The sequence below is a fragment of the Channa argus genome, chromosome 1 (genome assembly GCF_033026475.1).
Source record: "Channa argus isolate prfri chromosome 1, Channa argus male v1.0, whole genome shotgun sequence".
Classification (NCBI taxonomy): Eukaryota; Metazoa; Chordata; class Actinopteri; order Anabantiformes; family Channidae; genus Channa; species Channa argus.
The window spans coordinates 5,184,166-5,203,148 of NC_090197.1; the positions used below are offsets into that span (position 1 = coordinate 5,184,166).

At 41.9% G+C, this 18,983-nt stretch overlaps 1 protein-coding gene across 1 annotated transcript in view; it reads left to right on the forward strand.

Moving 5' to 3' along the window:
- Positions 1 to 18,983, forward strand: part of grin2da (glutamate receptor, ionotropic, N-methyl D-aspartate 2D, a) — a 190,880-nt gene that overhangs the window by 62,754 nt on the left and 109,143 nt on the right. Inside the window, exon 2 of the mRNA XM_067521543.1 lies at positions 17,463 to 18,100. Coding sequence (XP_067377644.1) covers positions 17,645 to 18,100 — 456 coding nt within the window. The 5' untranslated portion in view covers positions 17,463 to 17,644. The remainder of the gene's footprint in view (positions 1 to 17,462; positions 18,101 to 18,983) is intronic.

Sequence of the window (18,983 nt, forward strand, 5' to 3'; positions counted from 1 at the left end):
CCCTTAACATGCCTCATCGACTTTCGGGTTGTTGTTTCCTACATTTCCAATAAATCCTTTTCAAGAGTGTGAATCTGAAATGACACCTCATCAGACAACCTCAAACAGCTGCTACATGTTACCACATCATTAGTTTCTTTGAAGCTGCTTCTTATTTTTATTTATTTATGTTTAATATTGAGCAAAAGTAAAAAAAAAAAAAAAAAAAAAAAGACCTGCACCAACTAATAGGAGCAGGGCTTTTCCGACGCTGATATCGTTCCTGATCCCACTTCTGTTTACTACGTACTCATACCACGATACCTATGTTGTCCATGCTTGTCCATCCAGGATCTCGGCCCTAAGTCTGTCTTTTTGCTCTTTTTAGCAAAAGTTTCTGCATTTTTTAAACACCCGTCACCACCATATTTATTCCCTCCTTGTGGGATTTGCTTAACTCCAATAGATTGATGATGATTTTGCTGTGCAGCAATTCATACTAGAAGGAAAACGGTTTAGTACATGTATCAGTACTCGTTAAAGGCGTATGTACTATGTAATGATTCTGGGAAAAAGAGGTATCGAGATATTATGAAAAAGGAGGCCAAAACAGTAAAGATTGTATTTTTTTTATTATTATTGATAAATATCAGCCCCAAATTACCGTTTTTATCAAACTTTAAACTGCTTTTTTTCAACATACTTCACCAAACTTTGGACAAGACCCAGTCAGCATTAAAACAGTTCACCAATATGCAACTACGCTTTAAACAAACAGTTTCATCTTAAACAACCTGTGACTTAACACAATCAATACAGGGTGTTTTCATATGGAAATATATGCTGCCTTGTTTAATTCAGAGTGTGTGATATCTCAGATTTCCTGTGGAGAAGTAAGGCCGCCTCACTCAGCTTTGAAGAGCAGCTCCAGGGGAGAGACTTGGGGTCATGTTAAGGCCCAGTGAAGCCATCTGGGTGGCACATGTTAACCCAGCGTCCTATTAAAAATTTCCAGCGCTTTGGCGGGCAGATCTATCATGCTCTCATTGGCCTAAGGGATGCTGTCGTATTGATCAGCCGACCTAGTTCCCTTTTTGGGAGCCAACAGTGTATCCCAGCATCAAGGAGACGGACATCAAACTGAGACTGGAACAAGATGTATGATACGTGATAACCCAACACATTCGGTAAACTTTCCAACTCTGTTCATTCTGTCTCATTATGACAAATTTCTATAACCACAGTATGTGTTTAAAGTACTTTATTCACACTGTTTAACCTCATCATGTGGTCTATGCACCGCTGACACAGAATATTCACTTTCTTTGATTGCAGCATTATTATTCATCAGCCACTTCTCTGATTGGCTGGCAGTGTTCTTGTTCACACCCAATCCAATGACTAAATTAGAACATATTATCAGACACTGAACGTCATTAAAACAGCCTCAGCATGTGTCGTACGTCAAAGCACCGGATCTTGTTTTATTTTTTACAATGCACGTTGACACATCAGCTGCGTCAGATCATGATGATCCGCGTTGACTCATGTGGACTCTCCGCTCAATTATTGCTCAGCGATGGCGGCAGGAGTGTCCTGCTGTATCGTATAATGCTTCTGTTTGACATTTAGAAGTAAGTGCTACACGTTTACTGTATGTTGGCATGTGTAGCAAAGGGTCCACATGTGTTAATGAACCATGTGTGTACAGACATGCTATACGTATATAAGGTGGTTTGGTAGCTATGGTAACATGCTCATTCAGAAAAAGCATGTAAAAACACAGTGGGTGCATAGATTGATGATTTTGGCATCTCCTCATTAAATAATGAGTGAGCATCTCCCTGTGATCATCGTGCGATTGTGCTGTGCAGGACGCTTTATTTGCATCTCACCTTTTTCATCATCCTGTTTTTATCGTGGCTGATGAACACTGTAATAAAATTAGGTTCACAATCAGTTTTTTTTTTTAAATGTGTGAGTAATACAAGACTGTCCTTCTGTAAAATAACACTATAAAGGTTGTTTGTTCCAGCAGCAATAAACAACCCGAAGATATGTATCACACTTCCAAACTAATGTGTAGTATTTCAATGCCTGTAAGGAGGGTGTTGGATTTTTAATTTTAACCTAACCATGTTTATTTTATGCCCGACCCCAACCAAACCACTACGTTTGCAGCTGTAATCCACCATGTTTTTTGGAAGGGGTGGGGGTTAGAGTGAAAAAATAATTCCACCAGCCACCATTTTGGTGCCATTGTGAGAGACGGCAGCAACCATTTTGATGCCTGGTGCACATACACCTGCCTTCCTTTGTGGCCACTGTTCTAACAAACTGTCCTGTTGCTTTACATGGGCGTAAAGGTTGCAGTACTTGTTGAGTTAAATGCAGCATGATCTTTTTGACAGCCAGTGCAAGTTGTTCTCCCCACAGGGATCCGTGTAGCACTGCTGGTCCTGTGCTACTATAAAACAAGACACTTTACATTCCCAGATACCGACTATTTAAATTGGCTTTTGCAAATCTCAGCTGCTGATGTGGTATTTAGCAGCACAGTTCACATACATGTTAACTCAGGCTTCGTTATTTACAAAATGCTTGCAAAGTCCTCACTTTAATAAACCTATAGAGGATTTGTGCCAGCACAGAATTACAACCCACAATAATTTTTTTTTTTTTTTTAGCAGTTAATTATGACAGGAGCAACAACAGAGCAACAGAATCCAAACAGGGAGGTGGTGAACGGAGCTCACGGCTGATTTTGTGTGTCTCGTAGTAAAGTAGAGCTGTAATCTTGCGGAGACTGATTTGCTTTATATGATCTTTAGTGTCTCAGGACTTGTTGCTCTGACCTAATTGTGAATATATGCAAATATGACAATGATCATTATTTGTCCAAATCAACAGCAGAGACTAAGATCCAGCAACTGTGGAGCAGAATACAGCCCAACCTGAGTGTTTGCTTTATTCCAATGACAAGTTGTCGTGACAAAAGAAGATGAAACAGCAGCTTTATTCAGGGTTACTTACAAAGTTACTTCCCTTACTCAGTTTGTAAATTAACGTGACGCACCAGTGCTGTTATGATTTAATAATTATGGTTTTAAATTGTTTGCCGCATCCTGATTTATGACTGATACCTGGCAGCCGAACAACTATCTGTGGCCATGGTGTAAACAAAAGTTACAAAGCCGCCTTCTGCTGCTCGTCTTTCATTATTTACAATGGCTCTTTAATAACTACGGTAAACAGACTTACTGTGCAGTAAAAAACGGCCACAGAGTGAAATATTGACACCAGCGCACCACATATCTGCTGCTCCTCTGCCGCTGTGGCTGAACGCAGGGAACCGTTGAATGTGATTTTACATAAACACGAGTGAAAATAATAAAAGGTCATAACTCATCGGTCGTGGTTTCTGCCTAATTGAGTCGCTTTCGTAAGGACGGCTGATGCACAGCCGTGGCAGTCATGATGGGATATAAGCAATTCCAACTGTGCACAATGACCACGTTCCCAGGTTAGATTATGTGCACAGCGTACGCGACACTGTGAAACGTGAGAGACAAGCTGCATGTTTGCTCATAATCACAAAGCAGAGTGATCATCGTTAAGATACTTGGTGGAAATTGGTTCAATGTAGCAAACGAACACTAATAACTACCCTCCTTCCACACGTGCACTTCCTCTTTAGCCCCCTCACTTCCATCATAGCTGAAGGCAGTTTGAGCCCTATAATATCTCTGCCTGAATAAACCAGGAGGCTTTGCTGCCCTGGACAGACAGAGCCAGAGATATCAGGAATATTTATTTTTCTCCTCTTTGTTTTAATATCTCTTTTATCACCTTTTCCTCCGTCATATCTCACTCTTCTCCCCCACTCTCCCACTCACTGCGCGCACTTTATTACTTCAATGTGTCACATGAATGAATGGATTTGTGGTCATCATTCTGATTTCCTCTCTTTCTCTCTCTGACTCAGAATTTATTAACCATTTTCCGTTATATTTCTACAGTACATTGTTCCATGTCTGTTGGGGTTAACCCTCTTCAATCCTGAAAAGAGCAGTTTCCATCATCTTAATTCCCCTGTCCCATCTGTTTCCTGACTATTAAGACTCCTCAAAGGCTGATAAAAACAGGACTGAGGGGATGCACAAATCAAATTAGAAGGAGACAACAAGAGGAGAGAGGTTGGAGAGTTGGAAAGATTAGAGAGGGGGGAGGGAGGCAGAGCGAGCACTGAATCTGAAAGACTTCTGGTTCAAAGCAGTGACATTAGTGTGGAGGGAAGGGGGAAGGGGGGGGAGCAGGCAATCTGGGAAAAAATGACAGTTATGGATTGTGTGTTGTATGCCGGCATGCACATCTGGTGCATTTTTAGTGATTAAGCACACACTGGTTGTGTGTTTGTCACATGTGGATGTGCTGCACCTGATACAGAAACAATATTTTTTTGGTGTGTTTGTCTCCAGACAGTTAGTATGTTTTGTGCATAAACACCAATGACATGCTACTTCCTCTTTTAAAAAAAACAAAAAACTTCATTTTCAGAAATGTTGGGACATTGTGTAAAATGTACATAATGATAGAATTAGATGATTTGCAAACCATATGCAACTTATTTTATATTGTAAACAGGATGATGAAAATGAAGAGACTTAGATTATTTGATGAAAAATTATATATATTTATAATTTTATTTAGTTTGCTCTTAGCAACAGAACATCCTCCTTTCTCCGGTATGTTGAGCAGTTTTTGCTCCAATCTGACAACGTCCTGTTTATATGTGCCGTCATATCCAACTAGAGTGAACATAAACTTAAAATGATTCCATTTACCTGGCTGGGTAGTGAGGACCTTTACATTTGTGTAATAAATATGAGAAATTATATTTTGTCAGCACCTTGAAATGAGAAACATCAAATATTTTCAATAATTAATATAATAATTTTATAAAAGCTGCTGTGTGATGCTCATTTCTACCAAATTCTGTGAGATTTTGGACTTTGGCAATTAAACACACGTGTGTGTGTGTTTGTGTGTGTGTGTGTGTGTGTGTGTGTGTGTGTGTGTGTGTGTGTGTGTGTGTGTGTGTGTGTGTGTGTGTGTGTTTGTGAGCAATGTGAGTGTGTGTCTGCACCTTGGCAGCTGTTAGCGAAGCATGAGGGAGAGTCAGAGGTTAACTCAAGAGAGTGAATGCAGGGAAGGGAGTGTGTAACCTATGGCAATAAGAGCAAATAATGCAGAGTGTGTGTGTGTGTGTGTGTGTGTGTGTGAGGGTCACATTTAGAGAGCTCGCTGACTTAAAGATGATACATCTTTATTGTGTACTGTGATACACACAGTAATTTCCATCACATGTTCTCTCGGCCTTTCCCATGACAGACATTTTGACTCACCACAGGAGCAGCATAGATGGAACCAATGACATTAATAAGTGTAATTTCTAATATGTAATATCTATCTGTAATATCCTGTCGCTGTGAATGGACGCACAACTGTTAACCTGGAAAGTCTTAATTAATGTTATTCATGACCTCTCAGACCGTGTTCATGTGAAAAGGTCTGAGTGTTCATTCTCAACACACTAGCAACAAATAATTGACTTTTTATTTTTTTATTTTTTTTACCTTTAGGGCTGCAATGGCTGGTCACTGGGGCTGTACCCTCTAAAAAGGCCACAGTTGGAGCCTTCACACTTACTTGTACCCTTGTGGTAATAACTGTACTTATTATTCAGCAACTTGGCACCTGAGTGCACAAGCGTCTGTGCTTTTTCTTCAGCCTAATCAATAATAACTTTGTTATTGACATGATAACTGTAAGAGCAGATTTTCAAAGCCACATATCTACTTAAAAACAGACTGTCTCCTTAAATTGTACCTTAAATGAATCAGTGGTGCATATATGTACACACAGCTAACTTGGAGTCCACTGATTAGCCCAAGGGGGTTGACTGCTACTGTACCCTTATTTCTGAGTCTCTTGTTGTTTGGCCATTTTGTAGCGACATAACATTCGTTTACAAAATTGAGTGAGTTTGTGCATTTGACATCTATTTTCAGTCGTTTTGTACCTGTTTTTGATCATTTAATGCCATTTTAACTGAGCTCTTTCAGAGTAAAATATGAACAGTGACTTCAGCCCCCCCTCACCTCTCAGCCTAAACCCAGGTGGCCCATCCACAGGTCTAATTTCTGATGTTGCTTAGGACAATTTTAGTCCAACATTAGGTGATGTTTCATGGGCAGTTTCTGCAGTTAAATTTAAGCTTTGTTGAGCCTGGTTTGTGTTGCAGTTTGGTAACAAAACCATGCGTTTAAATTGGTTCCTCTGGTCTGACTTCTTGCATATTGAACCCCCAACAGGCCTTTCCAATCCCGAGCTGTGCAGTGCCGGTCCAAGCCCGGTAGAAATTGGGGAGGGTTGCGTCAGGAAGGGGGACAATGATCCGCTGTGGCGACGCTGAACTCACGGGATAAGCCGAAAGGACAAAAAAGTAAAAAATGTTACACTTTGAAACCTTGTATAGAGCAGTAATTCTGAATTTTTTAGAAATAGTTAGAAGTAGCAAACAAATAGTCAAAAGTAGCAAACTAAATTTTATTTAAAACACCGTTATTTTTCTCTCGGATACAATCACACCAACTATGAGCCATTTCATTTTCACAGTAGACATTTTGACTTGGAAGAGCTCAGGCCTTAATAATCACATCGACTACTTCATTCGTATTGTAATCTTCGACAGTGTGACAGTGACCCAACATGCACAAAGTGAACACTCAGTCTTTTTATTATTTGTACATGACTTTTGTCCCACTGTGACATGTCAACATGTCTTCTGTGCCCCTGAAGCTTTTTCACAATGGGAGAAAACCGAGCTGCAAATGGCATCAGCATAGTAGAAGGAGTGCTGAGTTATAAAAGTACACCTCTATGAATATAACTGGACAGCATTCAGTTGGTAGACAAGCAGCTGATGAATGAACCACTGATGGCGATGAGGCCAATCCGCTAATGTAAGTGCTCTGCCTCAACTTTCGCAATGCTTCATCACATTGATCTATACTATATGTCATTTAGGAAAAAAAGTAGGAAAGTCTTGGACATTTTGTTATTTATTTTTTTGTAAAACTGTGGAAATGTGCTTGAAAATTACATTGAACCCAACAAGCTTTCTGCTGGTGCCAAGTTGTCCATGTTGCATGCACTAACATATGCACACAGATGTGCACCAGGAGAAATTATTATTTGCAGGGTATACGTACAGTAATGGGACCTTAACCCCCCCCCCCCCTGCTTGTTTTGAAGCCAGGAGTCATTTGTTGCAAACATCTAGAGTGGGACACAGCAGGCTGCCGGTAATAATGGTCCACAGGGTGGATGCTGTACACACAGCTGATGAACGTCTATATGTGCAATGTGTGGGCGTAATGGCACATGATGGTTGTGTGTCCTCATTCTGATTCAAGCTCTCTATTCATTTATCTTTAATATGCTTATATGCCCACATGCACTATACACTATATATGTGTGGTGTATGTGTGCAGCAGCAGCAGCCACCGCGTGTAGCAGATTTATAGGGATGCCTTCATGCCTTCCAATGATGTGGGACTGAGCCATGAATCAGCTCAACTTGTAATGAATTCTGATGGCCCACAGAAAAGGAGGAGGAGGAGTGGAGTGAAAGATGGAGAATGGAATGCACGAGAAGAAAAGCAGAGGAAAGGCGAGTAGAGAGAGAGGAAGGAGAAGGGGGGAGATGGCCGGAAAATAAAAGACCGGGAAGGAGAAAACACGGAGGGAGAGAGATGAAGGCAGGAAGGAAGCACATTGTGGAGCTGTGTGGCTTCATTGATTGATCGTGAAAAAACACAATTTAATCGTCACACTGATGGTTCTTTAAAGGGACACATCACAGTTTACACTCCCCCTTCGTCAAATTGCACTGAACTTTTTGCTGTTACCACCAGAAACTGTTACTACAGAACAGTTGATCTGAGCACCCCGCACACTGAATCGACGGGGAAACGGCATCTGCATTTGTGCTGCGCTTCATAAATCGCGAATGGGACATAGCTGCTTCCCAACCGAATTCTGAATTCAGGTTCATTTTAGGGAATTCTACAAAACTTTCCATTCACGTCCATGCGTCCAGTCCAAAACTACACTTTTGCACAATGAGAGCTTGTTGACAGCAGCTCCTCTTTACAACGTGTTAAGCAGTGTTGTGTTTCCAAGATGTTTTATTGAGCTGCATTTAGCTGCAGAGTTTTGCTGGTGTTTACAGTTTAACCAGTGAGCAGGACAAGACCACCCTCCCATGACTTGGATGTTTCTGTACGAAAGAAACCGAACCAAGCGGAAACAGACCAAGTTTACAAAGTTTGCTACAAGGGATGTTTCTATACAACCGCAAATACATTTTGTAAGGAAAGTAAGAGGAACCAGACCATCATTTCTGTTAACAGACATGTTGGCATACAGGGTAAATGCATTGATACTGCATTTCTTTCCCGCTGAAATATCTGACCCTGCAGTCCAGAGTTTTTCTTGTTAGGTTTAGACTCTCTAACATAGTTAAGGTTGGGGGACGATTGCGGTTTGACTTCAAAGATAAAACTTACACAATGACACAATGTGATTATTTACTCTTCTTTCCTAAGCTTTCAAACTACAACTCAGTAGTAACAGTAGTTTACTGCGAAACGTTAGTTCTTTTGCAACTCATTTGCTTTGAGGAGTAACTTTGCTTCATTAGCAAAATATCAGGATTTCAAATCTAATACTTGCAAGTACAAGACACAGTTGCTACTCAGCCTTTGTTATTATGGTGCCACCATGGTCCAAACCCAAAAGGAAACAAAAAGCTAATTTCACAAATGAAACTAGAGCTTCCACGTTTTTTTTTGAAGTAAGCCGCTGGGAGCAGCCTGAGTAGCCTCCCCTCACCCTCTGTGGGGGAGGTGCAAAGCTTCAGAGTAAGTGGACACTATACAGCTTAGTGTGCAAGCTGACATAAATTGATTAAGGTTGATCAGGGTCCAAACTCCCAACAGTGCCCTCCTCCCCCCAGCTCACGTAGTCTCCCATATTTCTCTTTCTTGTCCCTTGTCCCTTGTTTATTGCTGCTGAGGCAGCTTTTTCCCTGCCCTACTGTAGCTCGACGCATACACTCGCACACTGCTTTACATTTAGGAAGAAGAAAGAAACGGCAGTGAGGAAACTTCTTTTTGGCGGCACAGCTGTTACATAGTTATTTCAATGAGTTCAAAGCCTTTAAATGAATGTGGTTTAACTGTGTCGTTTGCTTTTACACTTGCAGGTGTTTCGAATGTTCCCAGCCTGGTGCATGCCCCCCTCTTGCATCTCACACAGCAGAATACTGATTGATGATCAATCATGCATTAGAAGCCTTCACACAAGCACAGGAAGAAACCGGTGCTGCAACGCGCTACACTCACAACACGCTCAAGCATCCACCCCACGAGCAGTCGTTTTCACAGCACTCCTTGTTCTCATCCCTCTGGAGGCGTGTAGGGTGTGTTTTGTTTCTCCAACCCCAGCTTAGTTCTCATGCAGCTTCTTACAGATTCACCACCACCGCAGCTGTTTGTTTCCCATCACCCATGCTGGTCTCAATTAGGGTCCATTAAGAATCCATTAAAGCATTATCACACCAAAATCGAACACCTATTATTGTTAGAAATGTTAAGATTCCTGTTACCATTTGTTGATGGTTTCAGCACTAGGAACATTTTATTGTAATCGTAGTTTGCAGAACATTAGATGTTTGTATGAAGAAAAACTGCACAAATCTTTATCAAATTCAACTTATGCAAACCTTGACACGCCAGTTTAAGCAAATGCCTTAACTGTACTAGTCTGTTCAAAACAAAAGAGGCTAATGTAGCCTGATCTGCTGGGCTTTAACCTGTGGGTCAAAAGAGACATGGCTCGCACTCGGGTTTGGATTGACTGCTCAAATATGTCTGTAAATGACCAAGCAAACTCCCAGAGCTTGATAATAGTGACATACAGGGTCACGTTTCTAGTGATGGGTGGTGCATGATCCGTTAGCAACTGTTCCACAATGCCCTGTGGTGATCCTACATCCTCCTTTACATTTTCATCAGCTTGCTTTCATTGTTTCATTAGACCTGTTGCAACGGACTGAGAGTCGGGGTCATCTTGGGGAGGTCTCTGACTGGTGGTGTCACTGCAAACTTTGCGCACAGTCACTGCTGTACATAGTTCAACTTTTGTCAACCCTTGGGGTCCCAAGCAGCTGCCTGCTTTGCCTCCATGGTTGTACCATATTCTAGTGGAAATTATGATGGTACCTGAATATCAGCACGTAAAAAGGGAAGTGTAGGGAATAGTCCATACATCTGTTGTTAGGGTCATCGCTACATTACCTTCATATTCACCATTCATACCTGTGTGTACAAGTGTGGTTGTGGACACCAACAAGCTGCTATTAAAGGAAAATCTTTTCACAAGTCCCGACACAAACGCTTACACTTGTTAACTTTCATCAAAATAGCAATGATCCTGTCAGCGGAAACGATAAGATGAGTATTTAATGGCGCTGATGGAAAGAGCAGGATTTAGAAGAAAAGGTAATATACTGATGATTGGCTAACAGATAACAAGGAGACACCATCATCATCATCCAAACATGCTTTGTATGATTGTAACATACAAGTCCTCTTTAATGTTCGGGACAACCATCAAAGCCTAGCTGCGTCTGTAAGTGTCTGTTCATTACCTAACAAGTGGTAAAGTCTGGACTATAGGATATCTGGACTTGTTAGCACCATTTACTGCTTCCTCCAAATGGACATGGCTATTAAGAGCTGAAGCCGGGCCAGTACCTTGCCAGCTGTCAGACTCTGCTGTTTGGCTGTCTGTCTGCTTCCACAGTCTCTATGTATCCAAGGCTGGTAAGCGTCAACAGCTTGAGCCTGCACAAACCGAACAGCCAAGGCCAAAAACATGACTAATGGTCGGTATTAAGGCTGTGTAGCAGGCTCTCTGTGTACCCTTCAGCCTTTGATACATTTTCATCCCGAATGACTGTGTGATGCTGAAAAATGAAAACAGTGGTATGTACTTTTATTTATGGAATGTTTCTTCAATTTAACCAACTGTTCCATTATTTTCTCCTTTTGGTAAACTTTAAAGGACAGGTTCGCTTTTTCTCTCTCACTGAAATTGGTTTTTCATTCCTTCTGTTTATACGGGCTATCAAGAGCTGTAATCTTATTTTTAAGATATTTTAGGAACACTTTCTGCATTTATTAAATAGACAAGTTGAGAGCAGACAGCAAACAGGGGACTGAGATTGGGTGGAACATGCAGCAAAAGCCATCCCAGAGCTCTCATTTTAAAGCCTTTTTAGTAGAAGTGAAAAAGGCCAAAACGTATTGACACGTGTGTCCAGAGATAATCAAAGGCTTAAAACAGTATGAGTATAATAAATCAAGTGGATGTCTTTAAAAGTTAGTCTTTTTAGTGTTGAACTCCTTCTTTGCATTTGCCTTTTAAGGTTTGAACTAAAATTGCTGCAAATTTGAAAGGCGTTCGCTTAACCCATCTATTCATTGTCCTAACTGCCTGTTCCGAACTACCCGCTCCATCATGGTGCTGCCTGCCTCCACTAAATAAGAAAGATAAATGTATTGTTTTATGAGAAACATTTTGTTATGTTTGTGCACAGATGGACGACTGTGGATTTTGGGCCCTATCGCTTACACAGAAAGCATCTTTTGGAGGGATCCTGTGTTAACTGGAGAAATCCCTTTTCAATTATATTATGTGACGGTTTGAAGACAAACATGAACCTGTCCTTTAATGGAGGGATGCAGGGACCCTACTAAACAGGCAATAATGACTAAGGCACAGGTGCAAATCCTTTAAGTGCAATAAACTTTTTATTCTGCAGTATTGTATCGTATCCAGGTCTCATCTTGTCAGGGTTCAAGAATTTATATTTGATTTTACTTTAGCTACTATACGGCTATGATGGCATTTTGGCAACATGCAAGACAAAGCCTAAATGACACCTCTGATTAGATCGAGCACGACCCAAAAGCCTGAAATAATGTACCATTTGGAAATCTCTGATCCTGTGCCTTCAGATATACATAATGCAAGTTAGTGATACGTGAGCACTCGCTGCTTACACCTTTGATTTTGGCATTTATGAAAAGACGAAATGCTAATCCAGTGGGGGAAGCAAAGTCGCCGTGATGCTGGATTTCACCGTTATGAAATGGTCCCAGAGGTGGAATTTACTGTGCTCTACATTTTTATAGACCGCGTTCTCCGTCTGCAGCAGAAGGGCTTTGACATCCTTTAAATAGGTCAAGCGTGCAGGATGGGAAAATGCTATTTCCTGTTTGTTTTTCTGATGCACTGGTTCCATTGCTAGTTTTTGCAGCATTCTGCATTCAGCAACAAGCAGAAAACAATGTGGAGTAGAAGTTTTTGTATGTTGGATTCTCACATCATTCTGTTCTGAACTTTGTTGATGCCTTTGTGCTACTAAGTTCTGGGGAGAGGTTATCACTAAGTGTCACTGAGTATAAATGTAGACTCACTCCAGTGTCTAATACCAAACCTAGGGTTTGCTGTAGTGAAACATAGCGTTAGATTTATTAACAATTTAACACAAAACAGATGTAAGCTATAAACAATGCCTCGGGTCTTTAATGGAGATTTATGAGAACTATTAGGCGGAAATATTGCAATCAGTGACTAAGATTTGGCAATTTCAGGGGAAACAACTGCATAACTAAACGGAAACAATAATCAGCTTCAATAATATGTTGGGTATTTGAGAGTGTAAGAGGATCTAAGGATGGATATTTCTGTTAAAGAGTCAACTGGGACTAGTGTCTCTCTTGGGGAATTTGTTCATGCACCAAGGTTTTACCTTAACACATACTGAGGATGGGATCTATGCATACTATGCACTGCTTACAGTAAAACAGGTTGGAAACAGATGACATTAGTAACATTGGGCTATGGGTTGTCTGGGGCTTCGTGTTATTACAGCATTTAAGGCTCTACTCTGTTCAATTGTGAAAGAATGAAAAATATACATAAATGGCTATTGTCAAATATGGAGACTGGTAGAATAACCTTTGTTTAAATCTATTGTCCGTGTCCAGCTCTGTGATGCTCTACCCTTCTGTTCTTGCTACATTAGGAAATTTCTGTCAAATAGTCGTGTCTGTCAACTTTGCAAAAGGTTAGAATTAGATGCCTTCACATGGGAAGAAATAGAAAAGACATTTAGGATACATTTGGACACAACGGAGAGTCTTTGAAGCCTAATGAATTCATTCATTCATTCACCTAATGACTAGGAAATTTACATAACATAACTGGCAATAAACCAGTCAAATTCTGTATTTGAATATTGTTGGCTGTGAAATAGATTATGTGACATGACATCAGTCAGTCTTGACACACAGTAACCTTGTACTGGCCTATCTATCGTATTTTGCATTTTGTTTGATACAGGAATGTCAGTTTCAGGTCCCACATGAGTGAATAAGTGCAAAGCTTTGGATTATTGCAGCCGCTGAAAAGAAATATATATAATTCTGGTCAGGTTGCCTGGTCAAAGAGTAACTTGGCACCAGCTTGAAATCTAGTACAAATAATTAAAAAATACGTATTCCCTCTTCTATACCATGGGACCATGGTGGCTCAATTGGGTAGGGAGGCAGAAAGCTGTGGATAAAATGGGAGGTTTGTGGCAGGAAGGGGATCCGGCAATATGAACAAAGTTAGCAGCGGGACATAACAGTACAACAGCTGCTCTCTTTGTTTATCATGTGTACGTGTATAATATGGAAGATATGTATTTATTTATGTTTAGTTTAATAATGCATGAGTCAGCATTGTGATCACCCTGAGCAACACAAGCTAAATTTCAACTAAAGATTATAAAGTGATACTCTGGAATCATCTGCATACAAGTTGATTCCATGTCACATTACATCTAATAATGGTATAGTTGCAAATAAGTTATTAGTTTACTTGGATGATAAGATGATAAATTAGTCATATTGATAAATGATTAGTGCTCTAAACATTTAACATAAAGCTCTGAAAGCGAATCAACAGAACAGAAAATAATTAAAGAATTAAATAAATAAATTGTAACTTCCTAGAAGGATTCCAGAAGTAAAAATGTAGGGTAGACGTAAAGGGACATTGCTGCTGAAGTTTGTTCATTGTGAATTTCAACTCATTTAGACTTGACCAATATGTCAAATTGTGCACAAATTGCTTTTCATTGCCAGGACTGTCCTTTGTGTCTCTGCTACACAAGTCCACTCACATGCTGAATACTTCCTTACACCGTTCCCTGTTTCTTTTTCAACCTCATACATAATGTATGCAGGTCTTGTTTCGCCTTTTCTTACAAATGTACTCTGCATCCATCCTCACTGCAGCTGAATCTACACTCCTTTATCTAATCCTCTCTCAGTGCCTCCACCCCTCGTTTCAGCTTCTATCCCTTTGGCACCTGCAAGCCTTTCTCTGCTACTTTATTCTTCTTGTATTCACCGTTTATTCTGCAAGCTTCTGTTCTTGCCTGTTCCTCCGAGTCCATCCACACGCTGGCATGCTGCTACTCAGACCTCAAAAGTCTTTGTTGGATTGTAGATAAATAAGAAAGTTGGACATGAAAACCATGCTTCTGAACATTGCGTCTCAGTATGCAGGCCAGGTCATCTCCTCTATGCTTTTTTTTCTCATTTTCTGCTGGAAACCTTTGCTTTTTCAAATCCATACCAGTCTCCAGTGCACAATATTGCTAGTATAGAGTATAGTTCTTTTTGTATTTCATCTATAAGGTTTAAAGGTGGGTGTAAAATATTGGCATTTCACTATAACCACACAAGGACAAAAAAAAAATAGTGTCACTGGTAATGTTTTCAGTCTTAACCCATATTTTCAGATGAATTCACATTGGATTCCTCAACAAAGGAACATTAGTTTCTCCAAAACACATGATCCAACCTTTACCTAGAGGCAACAAGATTACCAGTTGTGGCTCTGGCATAAAAATTGTCTCGGAGACTGGAGGTGTGAGCCCTCATTGCTCTATAGTGCCTTCCAGAGGGCAGTAGGGCAAACAGATGGTAACTGGGGTGGGTTTTGTCCTGCGAGATTATGCTGGCTCTGCAGAAACAACGAGTCCTAAAAATGTCCTCCGGGCTGAGCAGTGGGGTTCCAATAATTACCTGTTCTATGTTAATGACCCTTTGAAGACTTTTTCAGTCTGTTTCTGTGCAGTTCACATACCAGGCTGAATATAGCAGTGGTAAAAGGCTCTCATTAACTGTGCAGATAGATGACTCTTTTTCAAAGTTCGCAAAAAGCAGAGCCACTGCTGAGCCCGGGGCAAAACAATCCGCATTCCATCAGAGTATTAGAGTAGATGACAGTACAGTAAATTGTGTAGGCTGAATACAGAAGAGGACTCAGCACACAACCCTGTGGAACTCCCACACTAAGGGTCAGGCTGGTGGAGATGTGTGTGCCGAGTCTGAGAGTACTACCGAGTACGGAGTACTGTTTAGAACCAAGACAAGCCGTTTGGTGACCAGCCTACCGGGGACAATGGTGTTAAATGCCAAGCTGTAGTCAATGAAAAGCATTCTGACATATGTCCCTTTCAGGTCGAGACGTACGAGGGCTGTATGGAGACTAATGGCAATGGCGTTTTTTGTGGATCTGTGTGCTCTATAGGCACATTGGCGTGGGTCAAGATGAGTGGGTAGGGGGCATTTTATGCCCTTTAAGACCAGTCTTTCAAAACATTTATCAATGACAGGGGTGAGTGCTACTGTTCTGTAATTGTTTAAACAGGTGATGTTAGTTTGTTTAGTGTTTGACAAGGAGAGATGAAAAATGTCTGTGAATACCTGCGAGAGTTGGCATGCGCAGCCCCTATCACTCTCACCAGGATGCCATCCCGGCCCCCCACTTTCCTCGCATTCACTCTCCTCACCTGATGTGTCCTTAGCATCTGTGGACGTTCGCGTCCAGTACTGGCATTGCTGCAGTGTCATACATCGTTGTTCCAAAACCTGCGAAGAAGTGGTTCAGCTTCCACCACAAAGGTGGTGTCACTGTTTGTAGGTGGCTGCTGATTTCCCCTGCAGTTGCTAATATGGTTGATGACTTGTCTCATGTGTTGTTGTTAAAATAATCCTCAATCCTCTTCCTATAGGCAGCTTTAGCCTTCTTCATGCCCTTTTAACGTTATATGTGGCTGTGCTGCACTGTTCTCTGTCACCTGTTTGAATGCTACATCTTGTTGTTTCAGCAGTTTTTGGACTATTTGGGAAACCGTAATGTGCTCCTTGATGGTTACATTTTCAATAGAGGGTAGAGGGTAATAGAGAGTAGCGGTGGTAAAAGTCTCTACATCTGGCTCATAAAAGATGCTTCAGTTGGTTCTGTGGAAGATTTCTTGCAGTTGTAGAGTCGAAGTGATCATACTTTTTTAAAAAGGGCTGATAGATGGTAGAACTGTCCAAGCTTGGAGAGGGGATAGGCCCTCTATCCTTTGGTAATGTCACTGTGGAGCATCCCGCTAGTTCAATAGCGCTGTCTCGGAGTCTCAGGTGAAGCCAGGTTTCCGTTATAATCCTAACTCATGCATTCAGTCAAATCCAGTCTCAACTCATCCATTTCGTTTCTCAGGGACCTGGAATTTGCTAGAAAAAGGCTGGGTAGCAGTGGGTGGCCTAACCACATATCTAGCGCGACACGCCCTCATTTGTCAACGTTCTCACCTTCTACTTGCTTGGCCATTCCCGCCGGGATCCGAGGCGAGTTGTGAAAGACACTCGTTATGGGTAATACCAATGCTTAGAAGCTCTTCTCAGGTACACAAGAGCTTTGACTCAAACACTTCCACGCATATCCACACAAACAACCACGTGCAAACTTTCAGGTAGCACTGATCCACCGCACGCCGCCATCTTGCCACACATCACATCTATGCACTAAGTAGTAATTTGCAAGAACCTTTTTCTGATTTAGGCCACGTCTTTAGAGATAAATAGGTATTGCTTTAGAATTTTTTTTAAACTGAAAAATCCTTAGCAGTTGGCTTTTATTGTTATATAATAAAGAGAATGTGCAGCTTCTGCTCGGCTCAAACCATCCTCTTCTTTACAGACTTGTTTAAGCAGGAGCAATGGAGGGTCAGGCGTACTGTGGGCCATTTATTTACATTGTTTATTGCGGTTTTATTAAAGTTTTTCACAATGGCCACATAAATCCCCCGTTCAATGCCAGAACGCTCAGATGCATGCAGCATATATGACAGTAAAATAAAATGATAGAGTGAGATTCTGCAGCGCTTCCAAATTGGCACTTTGCTTACAGAAGAGATGTGACAGCAACTTGATGACTTCTTCTCTCTGTTTTCTCTCCAGGGTCTTCACTTCTCAACAGGTGAAGCACTGTGAGCCACCGACCCTCCCCCTCCCCCACCTCCTCCTCCCCTTCCCCTCCTTCCCCACAGACGTCACCCACTACCCCCCCAAAATCCCTTAACCCCACCCGGCCTCACCTAACACCCCCATCCGACAGCTGCCACTGGCCCTCCCTTTGCCCCATGGTGGCCCCAAGGCCCGCCCTCTCACTGCTATTGGCTGTCCTGGCCTGCACGGGGCCCGCGCGCCCCTCGCCCCCCCTGCTGCTCCGGCCCCGGGAGAGAGAGAGGGACTCGGGTGGCGTCAACATCGCCGTGGTCCACTCGGGCTCCTCCCTGCTCCCGGAGACGACTGTGGTGGGAGGTGCGGGGGTCGGCGACCCGGGGCCGGGGCCCAGTCTGGGAAACGGTCCAGGAGGAGGAGGAAGGGGAGTAACGGATACAGCTTCATTGGCAGGAGCAGCTCCAGTGGCAGCTTTTTCCTCCTCCTCGTCATCCCTGTCACTGGCCGCACTCGTGGGGGAGACGGTGATGACGCCATCGGGTCAGGCCAACGTCATCTATCTGACTGTTAACGAGAGCAGCCCAGGCAGCCTGCTGCTGCAGCTGTGTGAGCTGCTGGCCACTACACCTCTACAGGTATATACAGTAAAGAGAGCGCAGTACATAACCACCATTTCTCAGAACACTGCTTTCAAGAATAGAGAAAAATCTGAGAATCACTTATAGTTACTATAACACATAAAACATGTTTCCACTTGATTGTTTGCATTATTTTCACCATATTTTCACCATATTTTCACCAGCATTATTTTTATGTTCTGGGCAAAACATTATTCTACGTACACACACTGCTTAGAAAAACAAAATTTCACACGTTTCTGTTTGTTGTTAGCTCACACGCGATTGGACACGTGTGCGACCAAACATGATGGCAGTACTGTATATGTATCTACTTTACTTGTACAGAGCCGAGTTACATTACGTACTTGCCACGTATGAAACGAGCCACCACAGGCACATTTGGCCGACTGTGGCTCAGAAAGTACGGCAGTCGTCCGTCAATGCCAGGGCTGTTGGTTCGATTCCCGGCTCCTCCTGTCAAGAAACTTAATCCCAGCTCAGTTTTTCCCCAGTCAGTGGTGGCCAGTATAACAGTGTGTTAGTGTAATGGGTGAATGAAAAGCAGTGTAAAGCGCTTTGGGTACCAAGAAGGAAAGTGATAGAAAAGTGCTATATAAGTGTAGACATTCATCACTTGGCCTGCACATAGACACCTATTAAGAGATGTATGGAGATATAATCCAATGCTTGTAAAAGTATAAATTAGCCCTTAGCGGTTAATTCACTTATCAAAGGTACCTGACTTTTAATCCTTAACCTCAGTTGTACATTTGGTCTGTTGCTACTCTATGGTGTCACATTCAGAATCAGTCTCTGCTTAGCCCAGTCCTCCGTCTCCCTGCTCTGATACAACTCTGCTTCGCTCTGCTACACTCGGCTACACTCAGCACAGTTGTCA